Here is a 27,630-nt window from a genome sequence, read left to right on the forward strand (position 1 = left end):
TGTCCGATCCAGTAATGTCACACCAGTGCTGCTGGTTTACTCCGACTGCTGTAAACTGCGCTCCCATAAGACGGGAATTGTGTAAAAGATTACAGTTTAACAAGCTCTGCTATTTACATGGTAATCCTATTACATTAATCACGTCCACCGCGCAGCAGTACGAAAATATTTTTGGAAGGAGAATATGGGAAAAACATTTCTGTGTACAGCCGCCTTCCTCTAGGAAATCCGACAGCGCCATCCGGAGAACATGACAAACACTTCACTAGCAATCCGACACAAAGCCATTCATAAAGCTACTATATCACCTACAGCTCTATGTCTGACCAAATAATGCTATAGAAAGACTCTCGGGGTATGAGCGTACAATGGACTTTTCAGGTGGACTCCACTGCAGAAACTGCCTGAAAAACTCAAAAGAATGAACGGATGCATTTCTATGTAAAAAACACTTTCTGTGCACATGTCCAGACTTTTCAAAGTCTTTTTAACCACTTCAGGTTTCTAAAAAAAAAAAGTGACATGTCTATTCTTCTGGCCTTTTCCCCTCTGAAGACGCTGTGTATTTTATCATTAAAAAGTCAATGACAAAGCTCAGAAGACACATTTTGCAGCATTTAACCATTGTTTTTGCTTATAAAAAAAAAAAGCTAGCGGTTCCTCCATTGTTCATTGGAGTGAAAAAAAAGGAAAACAAACAAAAATTACACTCCAAAAACCATGGGAAAACTGCCTAAAAAAATTGCTGTAGGCCAAAAACGTTCAGAAAACTACCGAAAAGAAAAAAAAATCACACTTCAGGTAAAAAAAAAAAAGTTTCTTAAAGTGTCATCTGCTTGAAAAGCTCAGCGGGTTCACCCAAGTTTAAAAGACGTTGCGTGCACATAGTGTTATCCTGGACCAGCGGCCCACCACTAAATAAGATCCTAGTGCAGCGACCTCCTTGACACACATTTTTTCGCTATTTAGATGGGGTGTCTCATCTTATTAAAAGTATAATTGAAATTGCTGGTTAAAAAAAAAAAAGTAACTGCAATTTACTTATTAAAAATATTCTGGGGTCTCAAGAGATTTTTTTTTACATTTTTATAGCTTGTTGCCAAGGTTACTAGCCACTTCTGTACTCTATCAAAAGTGGATGTTTCCTAGGCAAAGAGTGAATGCCTGCAAATACGACAGAGGTGAAAGCCTGAAGAAAGGGGCCAAAAACTGCATTTGAAGGATCAGCTTTGTACAGAATGGTAGTACCGCTCCTAATCTATTATGGGCATATACTTCAAGAGAAAAAAAAATTGGTTTCTTTCAGCCACTGGCCATCCATTCACAATGACCTCTACTATCCAATCTGTGAACGGTGGCTTACAACATGAGAATTGGTTGATATTTGTGTACTGCAGTAAAGCCAAGAAATTTTTACAATTCGTGCATGCTGCCAAATTAAGGAATAATAGTCTGTAGAGATTGCCTAGAATCAGGTTTCAGTTTCCTCATTAACACTAGAAGGGTAAAATTACACATGCAATAGTACGGATTGACCACAAGGTGGCAGCACAATCACACGTATGTTTCCAGTACCTCTGTGTCCTGGCGGAGATGTTCTGAGGGCTTCCAAACAGACAAACACGATTCCTCTGGAGTTCTCCTATCTTGAGAATTTGCATGGAGCTGATCCGAAAGCCACATTTGAGTTCTTAAGGAGGACTGAAGGGGGACTCCAGCCTGGTACCCAAAATAACTGTGTTTTTGCACATATGAGTCACTAGCAGAAGGCTTACTTTCCGGTAAGGCACTATAGGTCATATCCAAGGTATGCCTCCTACTTTGTGGAGTAGATTTAGTAAAGTCACTCCCGCTGCAGCTGTCGTATTTATATTTGAGGTCTATGTCCATAAAATCCTTCTTATCTACATCCTTATCGTCCAGTTTAAGAGCTTCCATGCTGTAGTGCAGACATGCTGGCCTATAGGCGCGCGACTGCTGGGGCAGACAACTCTCCCGACCCATGCGTTCAAGGCTATGGCGTGACCCGGCTTTGTCCACCCGGATATCCTGACCAAAAGCATCCGGTGTGCTCAATTTAGAAAGAGACGACCACTTCTTCATAGGCCTGGAGTCCTTCATGTCAAGTGGAGTGTCAGAGTGGCCATAGGTCCTACCTGCCCCAGGCAAAGCATAGCCGCTATCCCAACAGGACGTGTCCAGCTTGTCCTCTCGGTGTCTGGGCAATGACGTCCTGGCTGTAGAGGGCATGACATGGGCAGTTGGAAGACACACCAGTGGGTTCACTGGCTTAAATGTGGATGTACCACTGGAGGATGAATGATCTAAAGAGGAAAAAACACAGAAATCAATTGGTGCAATACAACATTTTACTAAGGTTAAAGGAGAAAACACGGCATTTTTTAAAAAACAATTTTCAGTTTCACCACAACGAAAAGCAGACACACTATCTCCTAATTCTGATGTGTGTATATATGTATGCATATATATATTTATATATATTGTAGGAGTGTGTATATAATATATACACTTGCATACACTCATACATACACACTTCAGAATATATAAAATACATCAGTTAGAAATATATATATATACACACACACACACACACACACATTTTTAACATGAACGCTGATCTCAGAAAAGGAGTCTGATCACAACTCCTAAAATAATAATGTCCTGAGCAGTGCCTTACGGGATTACATGGGCCTAAGCCGCTAATCAGCCTGCTAATGGCAGTCTTATAGTCACATGCATAGCCTGTACAGATGAAGAGGAAGGCGCATCTCACGTTAGAATTTAGAGGCAATTTCCCACCAATAACAGTGATCAACAAGCTATGTACAGGGACCCAGAGATCCAAGAATAAGGGTCTGCTGCATCGGCTACAGAACAGTAGTGACTTCACAGCCTGGTTGGGAGCAGACCATGTGCAGAGGCTTCGGTGAGGTCCATTGATGCTCACAAGTCTATAGAACAGGGTGAAAATGTTCCAATCAGAACTGTGCACAGGTTCAATCATAGCTGGTAGAAGTGTAGTGTAGAACCCCATCAATCACCATAGATGCAGCAGTGGGGTCCTTTGGTTAGGAAATTAAGTTTTAAATGCTATATTATTAGGACCTTCTGATGTAAAAAACCTGTCTAGGACTGTCTTTTCCCAGAAACAGCGCCACACCAGTCAACAGATTGTATCTAGTGCTGCAGATCAACCCCACTGAAGTCAATGAGGATAAGCTGCAGTAACAAAAATAATGCATGGACATGAGTGGCAGTAATGGGGGGGTAAAAAAAATCAGCCATGTTTCTTTAATCAGATGCTAACAGAGGGTGAACATCTTAATATTCTCAGTTATGGAGTTATGGGATAACCAATTGATTCTATGAGCTTTGTGTAATGCCTCATCTACCCTGTTGGTGATGCTGCAGAGAAATGGATCTCTCGCAGTAAAATTCTGATCACTATGATTTCCAGCAGTGGGGCTTGGGATAACATCTGGGGACCCTAAAGACCACAACACATATTAGATAAAAGTCAGCCAAACCCAATCATCTAATATGTATAGTGACCTCCCAACTATACCCCGACATTATATCAGGGAAGTGAAGGGTCCAGCCTGCTCGATTTTAATACCTAAAGAGAAAAAACAGGCAGCGACTCTCTAATGGAGCAATCAGGCAAGCACTCCTGTGTATGGAGAGGTCAGGAGAGATTCAGGCAAGCGCTGCTGTGTATGGGGAGGTCAGGAGAGATTCAGGCAAGCGCTGCTGTGTATGGGGAGGTCGGGAGAGATTCAGGCTGCGCTCCTGTGTATGGGGAGGTCAGGAGAGATTCAGGCTGCGCTCCTGTGTATGGGGAGGTCAGGAGAGATTCAGGCAAGCGCTGCTGTGTATGGGGAGGTCAGGAGAGATTCAGGCTGTGCTGCTGTGTATGGGGAGGTCAGGAGAGATTCAGGCTGCGCTCCTGTGTATGGGGAGGTCAGGAGAGATTCAGGCTGCGCTCCTGTGTATGGGGAGGTCAGGAGAGATTCAGGCAAGCGCTGCTGTGTATGGAGAGGTCAGGAGAGATTCAGGCAAGCGCTGCTGTGTATGGAGAGGTCAGGAGAGATTCAGGCAAGCGCCCCTGTGTATGGGGAGGTCAGGAGAGATTCAGGCAAGCGCTGCTGTGTATGGAGAGGTCAGGAGAGATTCAGGCAAGCGCTCCTGTGTATGGAGAGGTCAGGAGAGATTCAGGCAAGCGCTCCTGTGTATGGGGAGGTCAGGAGAGATTCAGGCAAGCGCTGCTGTGTATGGGGAGGTCGGGAGAGATTCAGGCTGCGCTCCTGTGTATGGGGAGGTCAGGAGAGATTCAGGCTGCGCTCCTGTGTATGGGGAGGTCAGGAGAGATTCAGGCAAGCGCTGCTGTGTATGGGGAGGTCAGGAGAGATTCAGGCAAGCGCTGCTGTGTATGGGGAGGTCAGGAGAGATTCAGGCAAGCGCTGCTGTGTATGGGGAGGTCAGGAGAGATTCAGGCAAGCGCTGCTGTGCATGGGGAGGACAGGAGAGATTCAGGCAAGCGCTCCTGTGTATGGGGAGGTCAGGAGAGATTCAGGCAAGCGCTGCTGTGTATGGAGAGGTCAGGAGAGATTCAGGCAAGCGCTCCTGTGTATGGAGAGGTCAGGAGAGATTCAGGCAAGCGCTGCTGTGTATGGAGAGGTCAGGAGAGATTCAGGCTGCGCTCCTGTGTATGGGGAGGTCAGGAGAGATTCAGGCTGCGCTCCTGTGTATGGGGAGGTCAGGAGAGATTCAGGCAAGCGCTGCTGTGTATGGGGAGGTCAGGAGAGATTCAGGCAAGCGCTGCTGTGTATGGGGAGGTCAGGAGAGATTCAGGCAAGCGCTGCTGTGCATGGGGAGGACAGGAGAGATTCAGGCAAGCGCTCCTGTGCATGGAGAGGTCAGGAGAGATTCAGGCAAGCGCTGCTGTGTATGGGGAAGTCAGGAGAGATTCAGGCAAGCGCTCCTGTGTATGGAGAGGTCAGGAGAGATTCAGGCAAGCGCTGCTGTGTATGGAGAGGTCAGGAGAGATTCAGGCAAGCGCTGCTGTGTATGGGGCGGTCAGGAGAGATTCAGGTAAGCGCTGCTGTGTATGGAGAGGTCAGGAGAGATTCAGGCAAGCGCTCCTGTGCATGGAGAGGTCAGGAGAGATTCAGGCAAGCGCTGCTGTGTATGGGGCGGTCAGGAGAGATTCAGGTAAGCGCTGCTGTGTATGGAGAGGTCAGGAGAGATTCAGGCAAGCGCTGCTGTGTATGGGGCGGTCAGGAGAGATTCAGGTAAGCGCTGCTGTGTATGGAGAGGTCAGGAGAGATTCAGGCAAGCGCTCCTGTGCATGGAGAGGTCAGGAGAGATTCAGGCAAGCGCTGCTGTGTATGGGGCGGTCAGGAGAGATTCAGGTAAGCGCTGCTGTGTATGGAGAGGTCAGGAGAGATTCAGGCAAGCGCTCCTGTGCATGGAGAGGTCAGGAGAGATTCAGGCAAGCGCTGCTGTGTATGGGGCGGTCAGGAGAGATTCAGGTAAGCGCTGCTGTGTATGGGGAGGTCAGGAGAGATTCAGGCAAGCGCTGCTGTGTATGGGGAGGTCGGGAGAGATTCAGGCAAGCGCTGCTGTGTATGGGGAGGTCGGGAGAGATTCAGGCAAGCGCTGCTGTGTATGGGGAGGTCAGGAGACATTCAGGCAAGCGCTCCTGTGCATGGAGAGGTCAGGAGAGATTCAGGCAAGCGCTGCTGTGTATGGGGAGGTCAGGAGAGATTCAGGCAAGCGCTGCTGTGTATGGGGAGGTCAGGAGAGATTCAGGCAAGCGCTGCTGTGCATGGGGAGGTCAGGAAAGATTCAGGCAAGCGCTGCTGTGCATGGGGAGGACAGGAGAGATTCAGGCAAGCGCTCCTGTGCATGGAGAGGTCAGGAGAGATTCAGGCAAGCGCTGCTGTATGGGGAAGTCAGGAGAGATTCAGGCAAGCGCTGCTGTGTATGGGGAGGTCAGGAGAGATTCAGGCAAGCGCTCCTGTGCATGGAGAGGTCAGGAGAGATTCAGGCAAGCGCTGCTGTGTATGGGGAGGTCAGGAGAGATTCAGGCAAGCGCTGCTGTGTATGGGGCGGTCAGGAGAGATTCAGGTAAGCGCTGCTGTGTATGGGGAGGTCAGGAGAGATTCAGGCAAGCGCTGCTGTGTATGGGGAGGTCGGGAGAGATTCAGGCAAGCGCTGCTGTCTATGGGGCGGTCAGGGGATATTCAGGCAAGCGCTGCTGTGTATGGGGAGGTCGGGAGAGATTCAGGCAAGCGCTGCTGTGTATGGGGAGGTCGGGAGAGATTCAGGCAAGCGCTCCTGTGTATGGGGAGGTCGGGAGAGATTCAGGCTGCGCTCCTGTGTATGGGGAGGTCAGGAGAGATTCAGGCAAGCGCTGCTGTGTATGGGGAGGTCAGGAGAGATTCAGGCTGTGCTGCTGTGTATGGGGAGGTCAGGAGAGATTCAGGCAAGCGCTCCTGTGTATGGGGAGGTCAGGAGAGATTCAGGCTGCGCTCCTGTGTATGGGGAGGTCAGGAGAGATTCAGGCTGCGCTCCTGTGTATGGGGAGGTCAGGAGAGATTCAGGCAAGCGCTGCTGTGTATGGGGAGGTCAGGAGAGATTCAGGCTGCGCTCCTGTGTATGGGGAGAACAGGAGAGATTCAGGCAAGCGCTCCTGTGTATGGGGAGGTCAGGAGAGATTCAGGCAAGCGCTGCTGTGTATGGAGAGGTCAGGAGAGATTCAGGCAAGCGCTCCTGTGTATGGGGAGGTCAGGAGAGATTCAGGCAAGCGCTGCTGTGTATGGAGAGGTCAGGAGAGATTCAGGCAAGCGCTGCTGTGTATGGGGAGGTCGGGAGAGATTCAGGCTGCGCTCCTGTGTATGGGGAGGTCAGGAGAGATTCAGGCTGCGCTCCTGTGTATGGGGAGGTCAGGAGAGATTCAGGCAAGCGCTGCTGTGTATGGGGAGGTCAGGAGAGATTCAGGCAAGCGCTGCTGTGTATGGGGAGGTCGGGAGAGATTCAGGCTGCGCTCCTGTGTATGGGGAGGTCAGGAGAGATTCAGGCTGCGCTCCTGTGTATGGGGAGGTCAGGAGAGATTCAGGCTGCGCTCCTGTGTATGGGGAGGTCAGGAGAGATTCAGGCAAGCGCTGCTGTGTATGGGGAGGTCAGGAGAGATTCAGGCTGTGCTGCTGTGTATGGGGAGGTCAGGAGAGATTCAGGCAAGCGCTCCTGTGTATGGGGAGGTCAGGAGAGATTCAGGCAAGCGCTGCTGTGTATGGGGAGGTCAGGAGAGATTCAGGCTGCGCTCCTGTGTATGGGGAGAACAGGAGAGATTCAGGCAAGCGCTCCTGTGTATGGGGAGGTCAGGAGAGATTCAGGCAAGCGCTGCTGTGTATGGAGAGGTCAGGAGAGATTCAGGCAAGCGCTCCTGTGTATGGGGAGGTCAGGAGAGATTCAGGCAAGTGCTGCTGTGTATGGAGAGGTCAGGAGAGATTCAGGCAAGCGCTCCTGTGTATGGAGAGGTCAGGAGAGATTCAGGCAAGCGCTGCTGTGTATGGGGAGGTCAGGAGAGATTCAGGCAAGCGCTGCTGTGTATGGGGAGGTCGGGAGAGATTCAGGCTGCGCTCCTGTGTATGGGGAGGTCAGGAGAGATTCAGGCAAGCGCTGCTGTGTATGGGGAGGTCAGGAGAGATTCAGGCTGCGCTCCTGTGTATGGGGAGAACAGGAGAGATTCAGGCAAGCGCTCCTGTGTATGGGGAGGTCAGGAGAGATTCAGGCAAGCGCTGCTGTGTATGGAGAGGTCAGGAGAGATTCAGGCAAGCGCTCCTGTGTATGGGGAGGTCAGGAGAGATTCAGGCAAGTGCTGCTGTGTATGGAGAGGTCAGGAGAGATTCAGGCAAGCGCTCCTGTGTATGGAGAGGTCAGGAGAGATTCAGGCAAGCGCTGCTGTGTATGGGGAGGTCAGGAGAGATTCAGGCAAGCGCTGCTGTGTATGGGGAGGTCGGGAGAGATTCAGGCTGCGCTCCTGTGTATGGGGAGGTCAGGAGAGATTCAGGCTGCGCTCCTGTGTATGGGGAGGTCAGGAGAGATTCAGGCAAGCGCTGCTGTGTATGGGGAGGTCAGGAGAGATTCAGGCAAGCGCTGCTGTGCATGGAGAGGTCAGGAGAGATTCAGGCAAGCGCTGCTGTGTATGGAGAGGTCAGGAGAGATTCAGGCAAGCGCTGCTGTGTATGGGGAGGTCAGGAGAGATTCAGGCAAGCGCTGCTGTGTATGGGGAGGTCAGGAGAGATTCAGGCAAGCGCTGCTGTGCATGGAGAGGTCAGGAGAGATTCAGGCAAGCGCTGCTGTGTATGGAGAGGTCAGGAGAGATTCAGGCAAGCGCTGCTGTGTATGGGGAGGTCAGGAGAGATTCAGGCAAGCGCTGCTGTGTATGGGGAGGTCGGGAGAGATTCAGGCTGCGCTCCTGTGTATGGGGAGGTCAGGAGAGATTCAGGCTGCGCTCCTGTGTATGGGGAGGTCAGGAGAGATTCAGGCAAGCGCTGCTGTGTATGGAGAGGTCAGGAGAGATTCAGGCAAGCGCTGCTGTGTATGGGGAGGTCAGGAGAGATTCAGGCAAGCGCTGCTGTGTATGGGGAGGTCAGGAGAGATTCAGGCAAGCGCTGCTGTGTATGGGGAGGTCAGGAGAGATTCAGGCAAGCGCTGCTGTGCATGGGGAGGACAGGAGAGATTCAGGCAAGCGCTCCTGTGTATGGGGAGGTCAGGAGAGATTCAGGCAAGCGCTGCTGTGTATGGAGAGGTCAGGAGAGATTCAGGCAAGCGCTCCTGTGTATGGGGAGGTCAGGAGAGATTCATGCAAGCGCTGCTGTGTATGGAGAGGTCAGGAGAGATTCAGGCTGCGCTCCTGTGTATGGGGAGGTCAGGAGAGATTCAGGCTGCGCTCCTGTGTATGGGGAGGTCAGGAGAGATTCAGGCAAGCGCTGCTGTGTATGGGGAGGTCAGGAGAGATTCAGGCAAGCGCTGCTGTGTATGGGGAGGTCAGGAGAGATTCAGGCAAGCGCTGCTGTGCATGGGGAGGACAGGAGAGATTCAGGCAAGCGCTCCTGTGCATGGAGAGGTCAGGAGAGATTCAGGCAAGCGCTGCTGTGTATGGGGAAGTCAGGAGAGATTCAGGCAAGCGCTCCTGTGTATGGAGAGGTCAGGAGAGATTCAGGCAAGCGCTGCTGTGTATGGAGAGGTCAGGAGAGATTCAGGCAAGCGCTGCTGTGTATGGGGCGGTCAGGAGAGATTCAGGTAAGCGCTGCTGTGTATGGAGAGGTCAGGAGAGATTCAGGCAAGCGCTCCTGTGCATGGAGAGGTCAGGAGAGATTCAGGCAAGCGCTGCTGTGTATGGGGCGGTCAGGAGAGATTCAGGTAAGCGCTGCTGTGTATGGAGAGGTCAGGAGAGATTCAGGCAAGCGCTGCTGTGTATGGGGCGGTCAGGAGAGATTCAGGTAAGCGCTGCTGTGTATGGAGAGGTCAGGAGAGATTCAGGCAAGCGCTCCTGTGCATGGAGAGGTCAGGAGAGATTCAGGCAAGCGCTGCTGTGTATGGGGCGGTCAGGAGAGATTCAGGTAAGCGCTGCTGTGTATGGAGAGGTCAGGAGAGATTCAGGCAAGCGCTCCTGTGCATGGAGAGGTCAGGAGAGATTCAGGCAAGCGCTGCTGTGTATGGGGCGGTCAGGAGAGATTCAGGTAAGCGCTGCTGTGTATGGGGAGGTCAGGAGAGATTCAGGCAAGCGCTGCTGTGTATGGGGAGGTCGGGAGAGATTCAGGCAAGCGCTGCTGTGTATGGGGAGGTCGGGAGAGATTCAGGCAAGCGCTGCTGTGTATGGGGAGGTCAGGAGACATTCAGGCAAGCGCTCCTGTGCATGGAGAGGTCAGGAGAGATTCAGGCAAGCGCTGCTGTGTATGGGGAGGTCAGGAGAGATTCAGGCAAGCGCTGCTGTGTATGGGGAGGTCAGGAGAGATTCAGGCAAGCGCTGCTGTGCATGGGGAGGTCAGGAAAGATTCAGGCAAGCGCTGCTGTGCATGGGGAGGACAGGAGAGATTCAGGCAAGCGCTCCTGTGCATGGAGAGGTCAGGAGAGATTCAGGCAAGCGCTGCTGTATGGGGAAGTCAGGAGAGATTCAGGCAAGCGCTGCTGTGTATGGGGAGGTCAGGAGAGATTCAGGCAAGCGCTCCTGTGCATGGAGAGGTCAGGAGAGATTCAGGCAAGCGCTGCTGTGTATGGGGAGGTCAGGAGAGATTCAGGCAAGCGCTGCTGTGTATGGGGCGGTCAGGAGAGATTCAGGTAAGCGCTGCTGTGTATGGGGAGGTCAGGAGAGATTCAGGCAAGCGCTGCTGTGTATGGGGAGGTCGGGAGAGATTCAGGCAAGCGCTGCTGTCTATGGGGCGGTCAGGGGATATTCAGGCAAGCGCTGCTGTGTATGGGGAGGTCGGGAGAGATTCAGGCAAGCGCTGCTGTGTATGGGGAGGTCGGGAGAGATTCAGGCAAGCGCTCCTGTGTATGGGGAGGTCGGGAGAGATTCAGGCTGCGCTCCTGTGTATGGGGAGGTCAGGAGAGATTCAGGCAAGCGCTGCTGTGTATGGGGAGGTCAGGAGAGATTCAGGCTGTGCTGCTGTGTATGGGGAGGTCAGGAGAGATTCAGGCAAGCGCTCCTGTGTATGGGGAGGTCAGGAGAGATTCAGGCTGCGCTCCTGTGTATGGGGAGGTCAGGAGAGATTCAGGCAAGCGCTCCTGTGTATGGGGAGGTCAGGAGAGATTCAGGCTGCGCTCCTGTGTATGGGGAGGTCAGGAGAGATTCAGGCAAGCGCTGCTGTGTATGGGGAGGTCAGGAGAGATTCAGGCTGCGCTCCTGTGTATGGGGAGAACAGGAGAGATTCAGGCAAGCGCTCCTGTGTATGGGGAGGTCAGGAGAGATTCAGGCAAGCGCTGCTGTGTATGGAGAGGTCAGGAGAGATTCAGGCAAGCGCTCCTGTGTATGGGGAGGTCAGGAGAGATTCAGGCAAGCGCTGCTGTGTATGGAGAGGTCAGGAGAGATTCAGGCAAGCGCTCCTGTGTATGGAGAGGTCAGGAGAGATTCAGGCAAGCGCTGCTGTGTATGGGGAGGTCAGGAGAGATTCAGGCAAGCGCTCCTGTGCATGGAGAGGTCAGGAGAGATTCAGGCAAGCGCTCCTGTGTATGGGGAAGTCAGGAGAGATTCAGGCAAGCGCTCCTGTGTATGGGGAAGTCAGGAGAGATTCAGGCAAGCGCTCCTGTGTATGGGGAGGTCAGGAGAGATTCAGGCAAGCGCTCCTGTGTATGGGGAGGACAGGAGAGATTCAGGCAAGCGCTGCTGTGCATGGAGAGGTCAGGAGAGATTCAGGCAAGCGCTCCTGTGTATGGGGAAGTCAGGAGAGATTCAGGCAAGCGCTGCTGTGTATGGGGAGGTCAGGAGAGATTCAGGCAAGCGCTGCTGTGCATGGGGAGGTCAGGAGAGATTCAGGCAAGCGCTGCAGTGTATGGAGAGGTCAGGAGAGATTCAGGCAAGCGCTGCTGTGTATGGAGAGGTCAGGAGAGATTCAGGCAAGCGCTGCTGTGTATGGGGAGGTCAGGAGAGATAGCTGTTACTGCCCGACAGATATGTAATGTCTATGGGGGCTTTTAGATTAGAAAGTGATTGTTCAAAGCATACCACCACTCTAGTGATATCTATCTATTAGATACTTCGAGTAGACTAGATGCGATTAAGGTTTTTTCTATCCAAACTGCGTAAGCGTAAATGTGCACATTTTCCCCATTTTTTTTTTTTATATCTTATATGATTAAAGACTACGTTTTAACTACTTTCCTTTGGTGCTGGAGAATATGTCCTTTTGGACCATTGACAGCTATGTGACCTGGAAGCCAGACCAGTGCATACTCCTTGCACCATACGCAGACCATGGACTAACTACCCTGGAAGTCTCCTGAGATACTTATCTCTAACACAGGCGTTCTGAGCTGAAGGACACTTTTCCTATTTTTTGTACCATTTACCAACACTCAATAATACTGGGAATAACGCTTTAACTCCTTCTGTTCTGCACATCTCCTTAATACAGATCCTATGCACAGGTAGGCACTGGAGCCTTTATATGGAGGAGTCTACAGAAAACACATTCGGCTATGTAATGTGGTGCTAAGCTTCTGCCTTTCATCAGCTTCCATTTTGCAGACGTGAACAGATTGGCACGGGGTGTCATTAGGACACAAGATGGCACAGTACCTACAAATGCTGCAGCCCAGTGAACAGATGGCTAGGACGGCACGGGCCTCGTTCTCATTTATCTGTATGTCACCAACATGTGCTCAGCCTTCCAGTATATGGGAGGGAAAGAGGATTTTAGAAGTCATATGTAGCCGGTATGACCATTGATCTGCGGCAATCTCTACAGCATGTAGCCGAGGTCCCTGGAAACATGACACTGTGCACCTTCTCGTAATAGCAGGAACAGATCAATATTCAGCATGAATCAATCCACGTAATACTATGCCCCCTACAGGCTTAACACCTCCACTGCCAGTCTCCCTGACGCCATGCCATTCATGGACTCTGGGCAATACTGGAAATCCTCGCCTTCCCCAATACAAAATCCCTGCACGGGCCATGAATGTCTGGACTTTTCCAATGTGTGAAATGAAGAGACACATAGAAATACTTGGCATTCTGCGATGTGAATGTGCAATACCAAGATACGAGCCATGTGCCAACAACAGCAGGCTTTCATGGCCGACACATGTGGGCACAACAGCTGATCCGCCCGCGGCTGGGAATCCTGCAGTACAATTAATCATAAATTCACTTACAACCACTTAGAATGTGTGAAATACAAGGGGCGAGCAGCAATGAATTGGAGTCTGCAGAAATCAAGCACATTGCTGGAGAAATCGTACAATTCAGATGTCTAGACCTGAATAGCAGAAATCTGAACCTTCGGGCTATGTTCATACATTGCGTTTTTTCAGCGTATTTTTATGCAAATTTTCTGCCGTGTTTTACAGTACCAGCAAAGTCTATGAGACTCCAGAAATCTCATGCACACACCTTGGTTTTTGTTTGATCAGCATTTTGTGCTTTGCATGTTTTTTTGCAGAACAGAACATGTCCCTTCTTTCAGCGTTTTTGACCTATTAGAAGTAATCGGTGGTGAAAAAACGCCTAGCGTGAACATGGCTATCAGGTTTTGTTGCATTTTTACTGAAAAAAGCAAGGAGAGCAGTATGTGAAACTCATTTTTGTGAATTTATCATCTTGCCTTGGTCACCTGAGATGGCTGTTTGCATTAGGACAGTTTAATTAAAATATTGATGTGTACAATGTAAACATTGGCTGAGCTAGGTGTGAAATTGAACAATCCCTGAGCAACTTAATGGCAGACCAAAGTGTGAAAGTAAACAGTGTCCTACAAACTCAATGCACTGCCAGTGTCTTAGGTAAACTATTCCAGACCAATTCACCTCCCCCGCAGTTACATTTGAAATTCTGGTTAATATAGTTTCACATATGTCTTGCATTGGTGACCTGTGTTCATGCTTCTGTGGTGGAAGCAAAGCTGAACTTTGGGATCCTGAAAAACACGGCAAAAAAACAAGCAAAATCCTGAACAAGCCTTCCTGGCAAGAGATCAGGTTTTGCTGCAGAGAAAACACACTGAAAAAACTCAATGTATGAACATAGCCTCAAAGAGTTTTTACATTTGCAGTATGTCAATTCTCTCTGCGTTTTTGATTCAAATGAATGGGAAAAACATGAAAATAAAATCCACAAGTCACTTTCTCTTGCGGGTACGCTGAGTTTTATTTGCGGATTTTCCCCATAGAATTATATTAGATGTTGAAAATGTGCAAGCAAAAAACGCATATAGGTTTTTAGTGTGTTTTACACTGCAGAAATGCATTAAAACGCATGTAATCGCCACGTGACTGCGTCAAAGTTTTGTCAAACACCAGAAAGTATCAAAACCAAAGCAGATTTATTTAAATCATGACATACCAAAAAGAGGCAAAAAATTGCCGCAGTGATAAAAACTCATGTAAAAAAAAAAAATGCACTCAAAAACGCAATAAAAAATCCATAAGTAACATAATTTACATGATGGGTGCAGAAATGCTGCAAGAAATTTGCAACATCAAAAACTCACCAAAAGCTCATAGTGGGAACATAGCCTAATGGGTATGTGATCAATCCATGAAAAACATGGTTAGGTGTACGAAAAGGTGGCAGAAGAGCAAGAAAAAAAAAAAAAGAATACAACCCATCCCACTACAAAAAATACACCTGATGATCACTTTCTGGGACCCTGCAGAAGTTTTTCTATAACGATGTGTAAGTCAGCGCTCTCTATATGCTCATCTGGCTCCTTTACCCAGGCCCAGAACAGGTCATACACCTCACAACTAATGCAGCAGACCGGTACCGCTCCCGGGGCCATCATAAACATGCACGCTGGGTTGGGTGCTCCGGTATATTGCAGAGAGGGGAATAAGCTGTTGTATGACAACTCAGTGAGCATCAGACTATGGTCGTCATCTGCCGAAAACAACCCAGAAGAGATCTGTCTCTACTAATCTATATATAGGACATCTAAAATGGGTTTTCTAAATCAGCCCTTATTGCCGCTCTTCAAATGAGTGCCAGAAAGCCTTTGTTTCACATTTGCAAATGGTGCCAACACAACATTTTCATGTTAAGTCTAATATGAGATCACGGTGGCTCAGTGGTTAGCACTGTTGCTTTGCAGCGCTGGGATCCTGGGCTCAAATCCCACCAAGGACAACATCTGCAAGGAGTTTGTATGTTCTCCCCGTGTTTGCCTGGGTTTCCTCCGGGGTCTCCGGTTTCCTCCCACTCTCCACAGACATACGATGAGAATGTCTGTAAAGAGCCGTGGAATTAATGGTGCTATCTATATAAGTGAGTAAAATAAATGAGATAAGCGTGTCTGATATGAGGAGGCCAATGGTTGGCCTCTGCTTCTTCTAATGTTGAAATCAATGGCCCGTAATCTGTATGTAAGTGGTGCAAGAGGTGCAAGTGTACAGGCAAGTGTTAGAAAACACAGCACACTCCCAATCATCAATTCAAGTGATTGTAGAAGTTTATTTTATAGAATCATATAAACCAAATGAAAAAGATGGAGACAAAGTAGATATCCATTTGTGAAGATACACAGTATATGTGACATGATGAGACGTTTTGGCTTCTCCTGGGCCCTAAAGGGAATCAGTCAGCAGGTTTTTGCTATGCAATCTGAAGACAGAATGAGGCAGGGGTTAAAAACACAGATTTCAATGATGTGTCACTTATCAAGCTGTGTGCTGTTTACTTACAATTAAGGTTTTAATCACCTTGCTATTATAATTGTCTGTACTACAGCAGCTAGTCGAACTCCACCCCCTCCTGTGATAAGCAGCTCACTGTCTATGGACATTGTATATACAGAGTTGTGTGGGTGGGGTTAGCTTTCTCAGCTCTGCTGCATTGCTAAATCGAAGAACTCTGGTTGTGTCAGAACTGCTGCACCCAGTAATCTAAGTGATACAATGTTGGATTCAGGATCTCTTCGGCTACATCAGGCTGCTTTCAGATGAGGTAGCAAAAACCTGATGCCAGATTCCCTTATTAACCTAAAAGTCACAGAAGTAGAAGGTATGGAGCGCCGATCACACTGTGGCTCTCCAGATTAGAGATGTGCTGGTTCTGCCGGCACGTTTGCGGTTCTGCGTAGTGTGACTACATTGGGGTCTGTATGGAGTAGTATCATCATCATCCTCCAGTGAGGGAGCAAGGATCTGGATGCTACCTAAGAAATAAACAGGTGACATTGTGGCCTTTAACCATCTGTTTTTGTATTTCCTCAGTGCCTATTGCTTGATCCCTTCCCAGGCTGTACAACCTACTGACAGGAGGCAGGCACTGGTGGTAATATACTGCCTGTATGTGGTGGTAAAGTCAATGCCACCCTTGTCTGGACGGTTCTGCAGCACACGTGATCCAGCAATGCGAGGAGCAAATATCAGGGACGCGGCAGCTCGGTGGGAGACAATGAAGCTGTGTTCCATCCTCCTGGCAGATCTGTGGCATGTAACATGGCACAGCTGTGCAGCCATTTATAGAATAGCACAATTCACAAAGCCCGATCTTGAATTTGACACGTCTCTGCCAATGCAGAGCAGCGGCTGACACATCCAGGCACAGCCAAGAAATGCACAAGACAGACACTGTTATAATGCAGGTTTAAAAGGAGCTGGCCACTACTGGGAACCATTTTATTTTTTTTTAACATTAAATGCATATCTTGTAGGCAAAAAAAAAACATTTGCACTTGACTTCCATCAAAAATTTTGCACAGTTTGCTTTCTATAGCCTCTGTATTGGACTGCATATTGCTGGCTGCTGAATGAGTTAACTGATAATCCATCAGTGAGCTTGTTCTCACAGTCTTAAGCTATGTTCACATGTTCAGCAATCATCAGTTAGAACGGATCCAGCAGCAATCTGTTGGCAAAAAAGTTGTGCAGAAAGAACTTTATAGTCCATTTTTCAAAAACGGATCTCTGCTGGAACAGTTTTGTTTGTTTTTTTAACATTGACGAATATGGAGAACGGATCCATTAATAGCCATTCATTGTCTTCCATTTCTAACGGATTGCAAGGAAAAAACAGATCCGTTAGGAATGGGAGAACAACGGATGGCTAATTAACAGACCTGGTTTCCAGAGACATCAATGTTAAAAAATGGATCCAGCAAAGATCAGTTTTTGAAAAACAGACTAAAGTTCTGTCTGCACAACTTTTTTGCCAACAGATTACTGCTGGATGCTGAACGGATCACTACTGGACATGTGAACAGAGTCTTACAGGAAAGTTTGTAGGCCTTTTATCAGTCTTTTTCTGATCTTATCTAATCTTTGACCACAGTGAAATTGAAAGTGCAGGGAAACAAAAGGTCGGTAAAAGCAAAAAGCTAAAATTTGTGATGAGACCTAATTGCACAAAATGTGAGATTCAAATACACATATTTAAAGAAAAAAAATGTCCCCAAAAGGTGAACGGGGACATTTTTCATACTTTGTGATACATTATAGGTGACAGAGGCTACGCACATTTCAATTCCATAGGGGGAAGATCATTGTCATGGCAGTAAATGGCCAGTTATTATTCACTCTTGGCAGAGGACATGACAATCACATGATATCATCCGGTCTTAAAAGCTGTGTAGGACTTGGCAGCCATGAAATATCCAACATGGCTAGATGCCAGGACCAGTTTTGGGGTGAATGAATGTAATGTGTAAACCACAAGTCATCTGGAATGCAGCCAGTCTCTGGCCATCATAAGCCTTAATTGCCATCTGCACTAGCCGGCCCCAATCACAAGGGGCCCGCTTTATAAAAACTTGTACAATCTTTGTTGCCCATAACAACCAATCACATCGATGCTTTCATTTCTCTATAGCAGCACAATTAATGAGACTTGTGTTGTGATTGGTTGCTATGGACAATAAAGACAGTTATGCTGTTAATTTGATAAATTTGTCCCATGTTTCTAATATATAAAGATGGCTAACGTGATCTGATGAATTAGCCATGCCATCAAATTTGATTAACAATTTTTAAAATAAAAAAAAAAAAAGCGCCGTGTCAACGAGATAATCTTTGGCTCTCCTGAGGATCGCATGACAATATGTCATGCGATCCCTGCTGCTTCACTCTCCCCACCTTCAGACATATCACATACATCCGGAGGAAGTGAGAGAACAGCAGCTTTTACGTCCTCCGGATGTATGTGATTTGTTCAAAGTTGGGAAGGTTGAAGCCTTGGCCGATTAGCTGAAGGGATCACGTGACATAATGTTACTCAATCCCTGGTAGAGCCGCCAGCACAGGAGGGGAGTATGTGTTATTATTTTACAGGGGGTAATAGTGGTCAACCTCCTTTAAAAGGTTATTTTGAAAAATTGCAAAGTGCTTGCACACAGAGCTTGTTAAAAATTATCTCCATTCTCGATAACAGAATATTTAATTTTATTGTTTAATGCTCGTTGCCAAGGTTACTGGCCATTGCTGCAGTCTAGCAGTGGTGGCCGAACATGCACAGTACCACAAGCCCTTTCCAATAGTTAGTAAGCAGTGCAATGAAGCGGGCCAGGATGGCTGGAGCACACCGTAAGCCCCTGATCGGGCCAGCTTCAGGGCTACAGAGCTCCTTCTGATGTTGTGCAGGCACTGCGGCCTCATGTAGCAGCATAGGAGAGTACACAGTTTGGGCCAGAGACACGACCATGCTGCTGGCTCGTACTGTTAACCAAGAAGGAGAACACAGCCTCCCCTCCCACTACAACCCTCAACGTCTCTGACCTCAGCAAGTTGGACGTTTGGAGGCAGCAAAGATGAAAAGAACCTTCTAAATGCTTTCCAAACCTGCCATAATAGGTGTAAGAAGACCTAATACATTTTGCAAGTGTCATCTACTCCACTTGAAAAAAAAGAAACATAAAATTATCATCTTTATACAAAAATTGTGTGCAGTGCTTTTGATTCTGGTGTCAACGCTTTCATTGAATATTCCAATTACAGCAGAGAACAAAGGCCTTTGCTTGTTTGGGAAGTTACCACTAATGTGATATGTGAGCACTTCACAGCTCATGTTAACAGCTGCAAATAGTTTTATCGGCTGAACGTGCTCCCATCACTGTTTTATATTCACACATTATATGAAATAATAACCAACCCAAGCTGAACTCCGCCACATTCATGCCAAACTGAGTGTAAAACCAGATTCTCAATTATAGAGCAGCTCAAAAAACAAATATCCAAACAAGGACAAAATTAGCATCTATATACAAGAACAAAACCACTAAAGGTAAGGGAAAAAAACCTCCATCAAAGGCCTCATTCACACGTCCTGATATGTCTGGTACTGGAAAAAACAGTACCGGAGATAACCGCGTCCGTGTGTACCTGTGGGGCAACCGTGTGCCGCATCAGAATCACACGTCCCGTCACCTAGGAATCAGCGGTACAGTTAGCACTGTTCCCAAGCACCGGGTGCGGAAGGAATCTATCATCATTGTCCCCTGCTTGTGCTGAAATCAGCGCAAGCAAGTGACAATATTGAGAGTAGTATTCTGTCCCGCGCTGTCTCCAACAAGTGTAAAAAGAAAATAAAAAACACATTATACTCACCTTTACACCCAATTCTCTGAAGCCATTGTCCCCTGAAACAACCCCCCCCAAAAAAAAGCACACGCAGTAATCCATCTATGCGACATTTCTTCATCAGCGTGTACGGTGGCTTGAGTCGACCACTCATGCTGAGGAGCAGGGGAGAATAACGAGATGCAGCGAGTGGGCCCCTGACCTGCGCTGAGCTCACTGAGCAGTATCCTGTCACTCCACTCACTGAGCTCATCACAGTTCAGGGGCCCGCTCGCTGCATCTCGTCATTCTGCCCTGCTCCTCAAGCATGAGCGGTCGCCTCAAGCCACCGCACACGCTGATGAAGAAATCTCGATCAGATGGATTACAGCATGGGACACTGGATTATTTAATCTTCAGACAGGTGAGAGATATTGTTCTTTTTTATTTTTGGTTTGTTTACAGGGGACAATGGCTTCAGGGAATCAGGTGTAAAAGTGAGTATAATGTGTTTTTCATTTTATTCTTATTTTTACACTTGTTGAAGACAGCGGGGGCAGAATACTACTCTCAAACATTGTCCCTTGCTCATGCTGATAGCAACGCAAGCAGGAGACAATGATGAGAGCACCCGGCGCCTGAGAACAGCACTAACTGTACCGGTGATTCCCAGGCACCGGTACGTGTGATTCTGATGACACGTGGATGTCATCCATGTGTCATCAGTGTGCACGTATGGGATTTTTTGCGGTCCGTGCAGTGTGCAAAAAACGGACATGTCAGCGTGTTTTGTCCATGGACGCACGGTCCATGGAAACATACTGACATGTGCGCAGACCCATTCATTTGAATGGGTCTACGAGTGTCAGTGTCTTCAGTACATGTGGGAACTGTCACCACACGCACTGGAGACACTGACGTGTGAAAGAGGCCTAAGGCTGGGGTCATAGAGCGCTTTCTACTACGTTCAGTGCCTGTCGGGCCTTACGTCTAAGCCCTCAACTCCCGTAAAATAGGATTCAGGGGTATGAGCAAAAGGGGCTATTGACTATATGTAGTCCCATTCCTCCTCGAATAAGAGTATACGGCCGAAAATGATGCACGACACAGCAGACTGTGAATCCATCTGCATCATTATAATCAATGGCCCGATGGCACATACGCATGTCCTTATTCAAATACCATATTTTTCTTGAGAACTTTAGATTGACAGCCTCTATGGCAACTAAAAAATTAGGCCAAAAGCATATACTAGAAAAAGCTCTTCCCATACCGCCATTCATCCCTAAGGTGCTGCATAAATAATTAAAAATAAAAAATCTATACTTATCTCCTGGAACTACGCCATATCTTCACTCTCACTGCCCCTGTGTCCCCACTGGCCTTATGACAAACAATGTCATGTTACTGTTGCAACCATTGTCAGAAGACTAGCAGTGGACACAGGGCTGAAAGCGGAGCTAGTTCAGCAGGTATATATAGATTTTCTTTTTAAGAACTAACACCGGGGCAATTAAAGAGAATCTGTGGGATTAACCCTCCTAAGCCTTCTACATGGGTATGTAGGTCATAGGAAGTTGAACAAAATGATTACTTGATATCTGTGATCCAATATCTTACCAGAGACATCCACATCTTTCTTATGAGCTGTTAAAAACTATGGGTGTGACACCGATCTCCCTGAGACTCGGCCTCCAGAGGTTATTGTAAATGAAAGGGGACGTTACCAGTGTGAGACAAGTAATGACGGGAAGAACAAAGAACATCAATGCACATGCCGCAGTAGGGCAGAGTAAAGCGTCTGCGCGGCCGGTGATACTACTAAGCAGGCGCGAGGCTTCATTCAGCTACAGTGCCGGCAAAAAAAAATCTTTACAAGTTCAATGAAACCACAAAATCTTCATATTCAAGTGGATTCAAGTGTTTTATTGTGGATATTTTATTACAATTAGTATTTTGTCATGTCACCCTTACATTTTATCAACATCTGCAGTCGTTTAGGCATGGATTCAGCAAGGCTGGCTAAGTTTGTGGAGTCCATGTTTACCCACAGTGTCTTCAGCACCTCCTTTAGATTGTGGATGTTGCTGGGTCGTGTCTCTTGAACCTTGTTTTTCATTAAATTCCAGGCATTTTCTATGGGGTTAAGGTCAGGGGAATTACCTGGCCACTCTAAAATATTAATGTTATGGTCACTGAGAAACTTTCTCACGGCCTTGGCTTTGTGGACAGGGGCTCCATCATGCATTAAGTAATCACACTGATGTATGACCCAAAAAGTAAGCATGTGTTTTTCCAAAACAGTAATATAATTGCTTGCTTTCATAGTTATAATCTTGGGAAGGAAGTACAAACCTGCCCTGCCCATGCTTCCACTGATTGCACCCCACACCATCACACTGTCAGGGTGTTTAACAGTCTTAACTGTATATTTTGGGTCATAACGTGACACTGTACTCGGACGACGCACAACCTTTGAGCCTCCCCTGACCAGCCTGAAAGTGCTCTCATCACTAAACATCACTTTCTTCCACTCTTCAGATTTCCAATCTTGATATTTCTTACAAAAGGCAAGCCGTTTCTTCTTCATTGCTGCTGTGAGCAGGGGCTTCTTTGCGGCACAGCAACTTGGTAGACCCAGGTCCTTCTGCAGGCGGTGACGAATTGTCCTAGTTGCGATGTTCTGGAGGAGCGTAGGGTACTTTTTTTTTTTATTTCAACGGCAGTTATAGAAGGATGTGACATCACTTCACGCTCCAGAAGCTTATCAGTCCTTGGTGAAGTCTTCTTAGGTGCGCCAGAACCTGACTTCCTCTGCGGTACCATCCAAGGAGGCAATGATGCCGCCGACCGCTTCAGTTGAAAATTGCTTCTCTTGACACTCCCAGATCTCTAGCTACAGCAATCACCGAATCCCCCTTCTCGAGCAGAGTCAAGGCACGGGATTTCTCTTCCATTTTAAGCTTCTTTCGACCCATTGTGGGAGATAATATAAAACAGAGGGAAATAATAAAAGACTGCCTAATAGCAAAACTGGCTGAGCTGCACATAACAACCAATCAGAGTGCAGCTTTCGCTTTAACAGAGAAGTGAAAACTGAGCATTGATTGGTTGATATTTGCAACAAAGCCAGCTTTAATATTAGACAGTTTTTTATTATCTCCCCCATTGTGTACACTTTTAAAAAGTGAAATTATGATGTGGATTTTATATGTAAAGTTTTTTTTTGCTGCGCAAGTGTAAAGATTTTTTTTGCCGGCACTGTATGTGGATGATGCAGGACGCGTCATCCACATCAATCAGAGTCGGAGGACGGCTTTTACTAGCAGAAAGAGGAGGAACAGAAACCGTAATGAGGACACCCATTGGACTAGACAGCCTCTTTAAATACAGCCAAGACCAAATCAAATGGTATTTTTGAGGTATACAGGGGGAGTCAGGAGGCAATGTAATCATTTGTGAAATACATATCAGCAGAAAAAGGTGGTGGCATTTGTTGGGATCCTAAAAAACTGGTGGCAGGTTCCCTTTAAGTTCTCCGTCTTCTCCGCACCTGTGATACTATTCTCTCATGCAAGAGAATCGGATCACAATAAGATGACACTCGGCTCAAACTCAGAGCAGAGTTTGGGCTGCGTGTCATTTACAAAATCGGCCCAATTCTCTCGCATGAGAGGAGAACAGACGGACGTGTGACCCCCGCCTTATACTGAGTTACCTCTGTTGTACTGTGTTAGTTATAAGCAGGCACAGCTCTGCAGCAGGGCTGACACCCCTATGAGAGGACAATTGAAAATATTTTTGTAATGAGATAAAGTTCACTTCTGCTGTACTGTGTTACCTCGGATCTCACTGCAGAGCGGTGTGTGATTGTGAGAGCAAAGTGTCAGTGATTGGCTCCCACTGGTAATGCCCCATTCATATAGGATAAGCTCTGGAGGCAGAGTCTCATGGAGATCAGTGTCCGGCCTATAGTCCTGAACAGCTCATTTACAGGAGCATCTCACTAAATTACAATATCATCAAAAAGTTTATTTCAGTTCTTCAATACAAGAAGTGAAACTCCTATATTATATAGAGTCATTACAAACAGAGTGATCTATTTCAAGTGTTTATTTCTGTTAATGTTGATGATTATGGCTTACAGTCAATGAAAACACAAAAGTCATTATCTCAGTAAATCAGAATAATTAACAAAAAACACCTGCAAATTTAAGAAAAACATGGATTTCTCTGGAAGAAGACATCATAGATAGCAAGGTATCATTTTATTCAGCTTCCTATGACCTACAAGCCCATATAGATGGCTTAGGGGGGGTTGATCCTATTGATAGATTCCCTTTAATAGGGGCCTAATAGGGACAACTTCAGTAGTGGAAAACCCCTTTAACGGTTTAAGTGCAGTGGACTGTACTTGCCTTCAGGGTTTGTTCAGATGAAGTTATTAAACAACCATATGCCATCCATATGCAAAACAGCACACTGAAAAATGTGAGTCATTAAGGTAGTAACATGAACATTATTACACACGGACCGATGGTTGGTGTATACAAAAACCAAAAAACACAGCATGCACTACTTTATGTAGTTTCAGGGAAATTAGATAGAAACTAGAAAAGTAAATTTTACAGAACTGCAGCGTGAACACTCCCTGGTACATGTTCTCTTCAGGGATTTCACGTCAGGCTACCATTAATTAGGGAATAGAACAAAGTGAGGCCATAAATAATAAATGAACCCGCTATAATATTACTGTTTTATTCAATATTCATGGCAAGTTTACTTCCAACAAACGACATATTTCAATCTCTTTGTAGACCTTCCAAAAGAAATATTAACGTGTCCCAACTTAGTCTGTCCACAGTGTCTATGAGGAGGCAGCAATTAAGAAATGTGACAGCAGCAGAGGATCAGGATTAATTAGATGGCTATGACGGAGGTCAGCGGCACTAATAAGTAGCATATGGCAGGGGGCACAAAACACACACTGGAAAACATGACATATTCCTATGGTTCAAGACAAAGTCATCTACACATTAACAACCAGGTCAGCAAAAGACTGAGCGGAGGGGCAAAGTGAGACATAATAGTGAGAATGGTATGGAAAAGAACAGCCATCTACATTTCACACCTCTCACCATGAGCACACATTGTCAGGGCATTAACAAAACTAATGGGATGTGTCACAGACAATGAATGTCATCCTAAATGCAAAGCTACTCCAACCCCCACAGCCCCTACTTTATTGCCAGCCCCCAGCCCCTACTTTATTGCCAGCCCCCAGCCCCTACTTCATGCCAACCCCCAGCCCCTACTTCATGCCAACCCCCAGCCCCTACTTCATGCCAACCCCCAGCCCCTACTTCATGCCAACCCCCAGCCCCTACTTCATGCCAACCCCCAGCCCCTACTTCATGCCAACCCCCAGCCCCTACTTCATGCCAACCCCCAGCCCCTACTTCATGCCAACCCCCAGCCCCTACTTCATGCCAACCCCCAGCCCCTACTTCATGCCAACCCCCAGCCCCTACTTTTGATTGTCCAGCAATAACGCAATGTATAATGGTGCATTTGCAGTGGCCGATTAGCATGAATGAGTGCATGTTGTTGAATAATCATATTGTGTAATCCGGCTGTAAGACAAATGACACTTGTCACATTAGGTGAAATGATTTTTTAAAGAAGCACTTCTCCTCCCATCCAAATTTTTATCCTTAATGTATTGCTATCGTCATATTATATAGCACTGTGCACTTACAATTGCTCTTTTGCCTTTCCACCCAGCAAATTCTTCTGTTTTCCATTAGGTCTATGACATCATGTGATTAAAAACTGACTAGCTGAATCCTTCTAAGCTCTATGTAGAAACAGGAGGTCAATTTTCCCTGTATGAGTCATGAGTCACTGCAAAAGTCCCTGGCAGGGAGAGGAGAGCAGCTGGGTTAAGAGTTGAAGAGGGGAATGATTTCTGCGAAGAAAATATACTTCCCGTTTCTACATAGAGCAGAGAAAAGAAAACAAGGCAAAAAGAGCAATTGTAAGTACACAGTGCTATATACTATGATGACTGCAATATATTAAGAGGATAAACACTTTGATGGGAGTAGTGCTTCTTTAAGCTCCCTTAAAAATCATCGTTCTTGGCAGCACATGTCCTGTGTATACAGGACATGTGCTGCCGAGAACAATGGCAGTCTGTAGCCCCCATCTCACATAGTGAGATCGCTAGCGAGATCGCTGCTGTGTCACGGTTTTGGTGACGCAACAGCGACCTCAGCAGCGATGTCGCTATGTGTGACACTTTGCAGCGATCAGGCCCCTGCTGTGAGGTCGCTGATCGCTGCACAATGTCCTGGACCTTTTTTTGGTCGTTGCCCTCCCGCTGGTCAGCACACATCGCTGTGTGTGACCAGCGGGAGCAGCGATCAGGCTGGTAACCATGATAAACAGCGGGTTACTAGGTGCGCGTGTGCCCCTAGTAACCCGCTGTTTACCATGGTTACCAGCCTGCTCCTGCTTCAGCAGGCTGGTAACCAGGAGCAGGACATCGTGGAAAGATTCTTTCCACGATGTCGCTGCTCCCCTGATCGTTGGTGAGCCTGCCTGTTTGACAGCTCACCAGCGATCACATAGCGACGCAGCAACGATCCCTGACAGGTCGTATCGTTGTCGGGATCGCTGTAGCGTCGCTAAGTGTGATGGGGCCTTAAGTGCACAGTAAGTGCAGTCAGCCTGTCTAGATCAAACACGGTCCACATGTACATCTGGCTATCAGAATATGCTGGGAACTAAAGTGACATAACTGGAGTGCCGAAGGTTGCTGACCCCACTAAAAGGGCAGTTCCTATCCAGAGGATATGTCAAAAGTGTGTGTTAAATGCAGGTCCCACCTACATGACCTGCTCCAATATACAGAATGGGTGAGCCTGATCCTTGTCTCTTGGCCACAGTGTGTAGAAACTTAAGTCCGGATCTCTCTATTTATTGCTATCAGAGTTCAAAAAACACCATAGCAAACCGTACATTCAATGCCGCATCCTACAATTTACGGGTCCAGGGACACAGGCATGTTTTGATCTATGCAGTACAAATCCATATTGCAGCACCATACACCTCTATGGGCTCAGACAATAGAGCCAACGAGTTAGGCCCAGACTCCATGTCTAAATCTTAATTATTTTATACCTCATTCACATAATTTTGTCCACACCATAAAAAAACAAAACATCCAGAAGGCAGCGCACCCCTATTACTACAGATTCAGCACGGACTAGCCACAGATTGGCCCAGATGAATGGGGCTAACCCATGAGGAGCGGCCGACACAATTGGCCTCTTATAAGCACATTTCACATTTGCCATAGTAGGTAAGTGAGCAGATCCTTAAAGCCAATATCGTGATCTTTAATTTTTCTATATTCTAACTATATCAGACACGATGGAGATACACAAAATAAAAAGGATTTCTATAGCGTCAAATTGCGCTTTTTATTTTCTCTTAGACAGGCACAGATCCCACAAAGCAGAGAATAAAGCACTCAGTCCTGAAACCTCGATATGGGCTTTACAGATACAACCGTTTATATATTAAATCATTTGTAGCCAAGTTTACATGAGGAAAAAGGCAGAAAGAGCTAAACAGACAAAATGAAAACCGGAAAGGGCCTGCAATTAGAAAACACTATGTTCCAGCAGCCCTGGATAAACCCTTTTAGCCGGGGGTCCGCAGCACAGAGCCGACTCTGACGCTGAGCCCAGATTTAGACAAAACAATCACCCGGCAGCTCCCGGAGGACCAGCAAAAGGAGATTATCCCTTCTCCAGCCCCAATCTGGGAGCAGGATCCTATTCATATGAAAATCCCATGCATGTGTGAAGAATGTAATTACTCTAATGGCAGGGTCTACACCTGATGCCAACGATGCACATGGACACACACAAGCCAGCAGATGGCGCATCGGATGGAATCAAAGAGACCATGGCTTACACACCATGGGAGCTGATCACCCCACCTAATGGGGGCTTCTCCCTGACCACTGATCCTGCTGCTCCTGTATCTGAGCCATTGACTGAGCAGTGCCAAAGAAAGAAAAAATTACCTATTGACAAGCACACCTGTGATATAAAATGTATATCATTTCATTAAGTACAAAACACCATATTTCAATAAAAAAATAAATATCCCCACAATGCATTGAAGCCTGTAAGAAAACCCACTAGGGTATAATGGAGCAGTCTAATAGCTAAATAATCCCAGACAATGGCATTACTCAATGATAAAAACTAGTAGAGATAGGTAAAAACATACGGTAGATAGCCACAGTATGAAGGAAATATAAATATGGTATATGGATTCATTAATCAAGACAGGCACATAATCCCGGACCACAAA

General features: G+C 47.1%; 1 protein-coding gene across 4 annotated transcripts in view; it reads right to left on the reverse strand.

Annotated features, from left to right (window-relative positions):
• Positions 1 to 27,630, reverse strand: part of CEP85L (centrosomal protein 85 like) — a 173,158-nt gene that overhangs the window by 76,587 nt on the left and 68,941 nt on the right. For all 4 annotated transcript variants that reach the window (XM_073675927.1, XM_073675926.1, XM_073675925.1 and 1 more), the window contains one exon: positions 1,576 to 2,324. In XM_073675927.1, coding sequence (XP_073532028.1) covers positions 1,576 to 2,324 — 749 coding nt within the window. The remainder of the gene's footprint in view (positions 1 to 1,575; positions 2,325 to 27,630) is intronic.

The sequence above is a fragment of the Phyllobates terribilis genome, unplaced genomic scaffold (genome assembly GCF_046119375.1).
Source record: "Phyllobates terribilis strain yellow unplaced genomic scaffold, ASM4611937v1 Scaffold_3__8_contigs__length_932513732, whole genome shotgun sequence".
In the NCBI taxonomy this organism is placed as follows: domain Eukaryota; kingdom Metazoa; phylum Chordata; class Amphibia; order Anura; family Dendrobatidae; genus Phyllobates; species Phyllobates terribilis.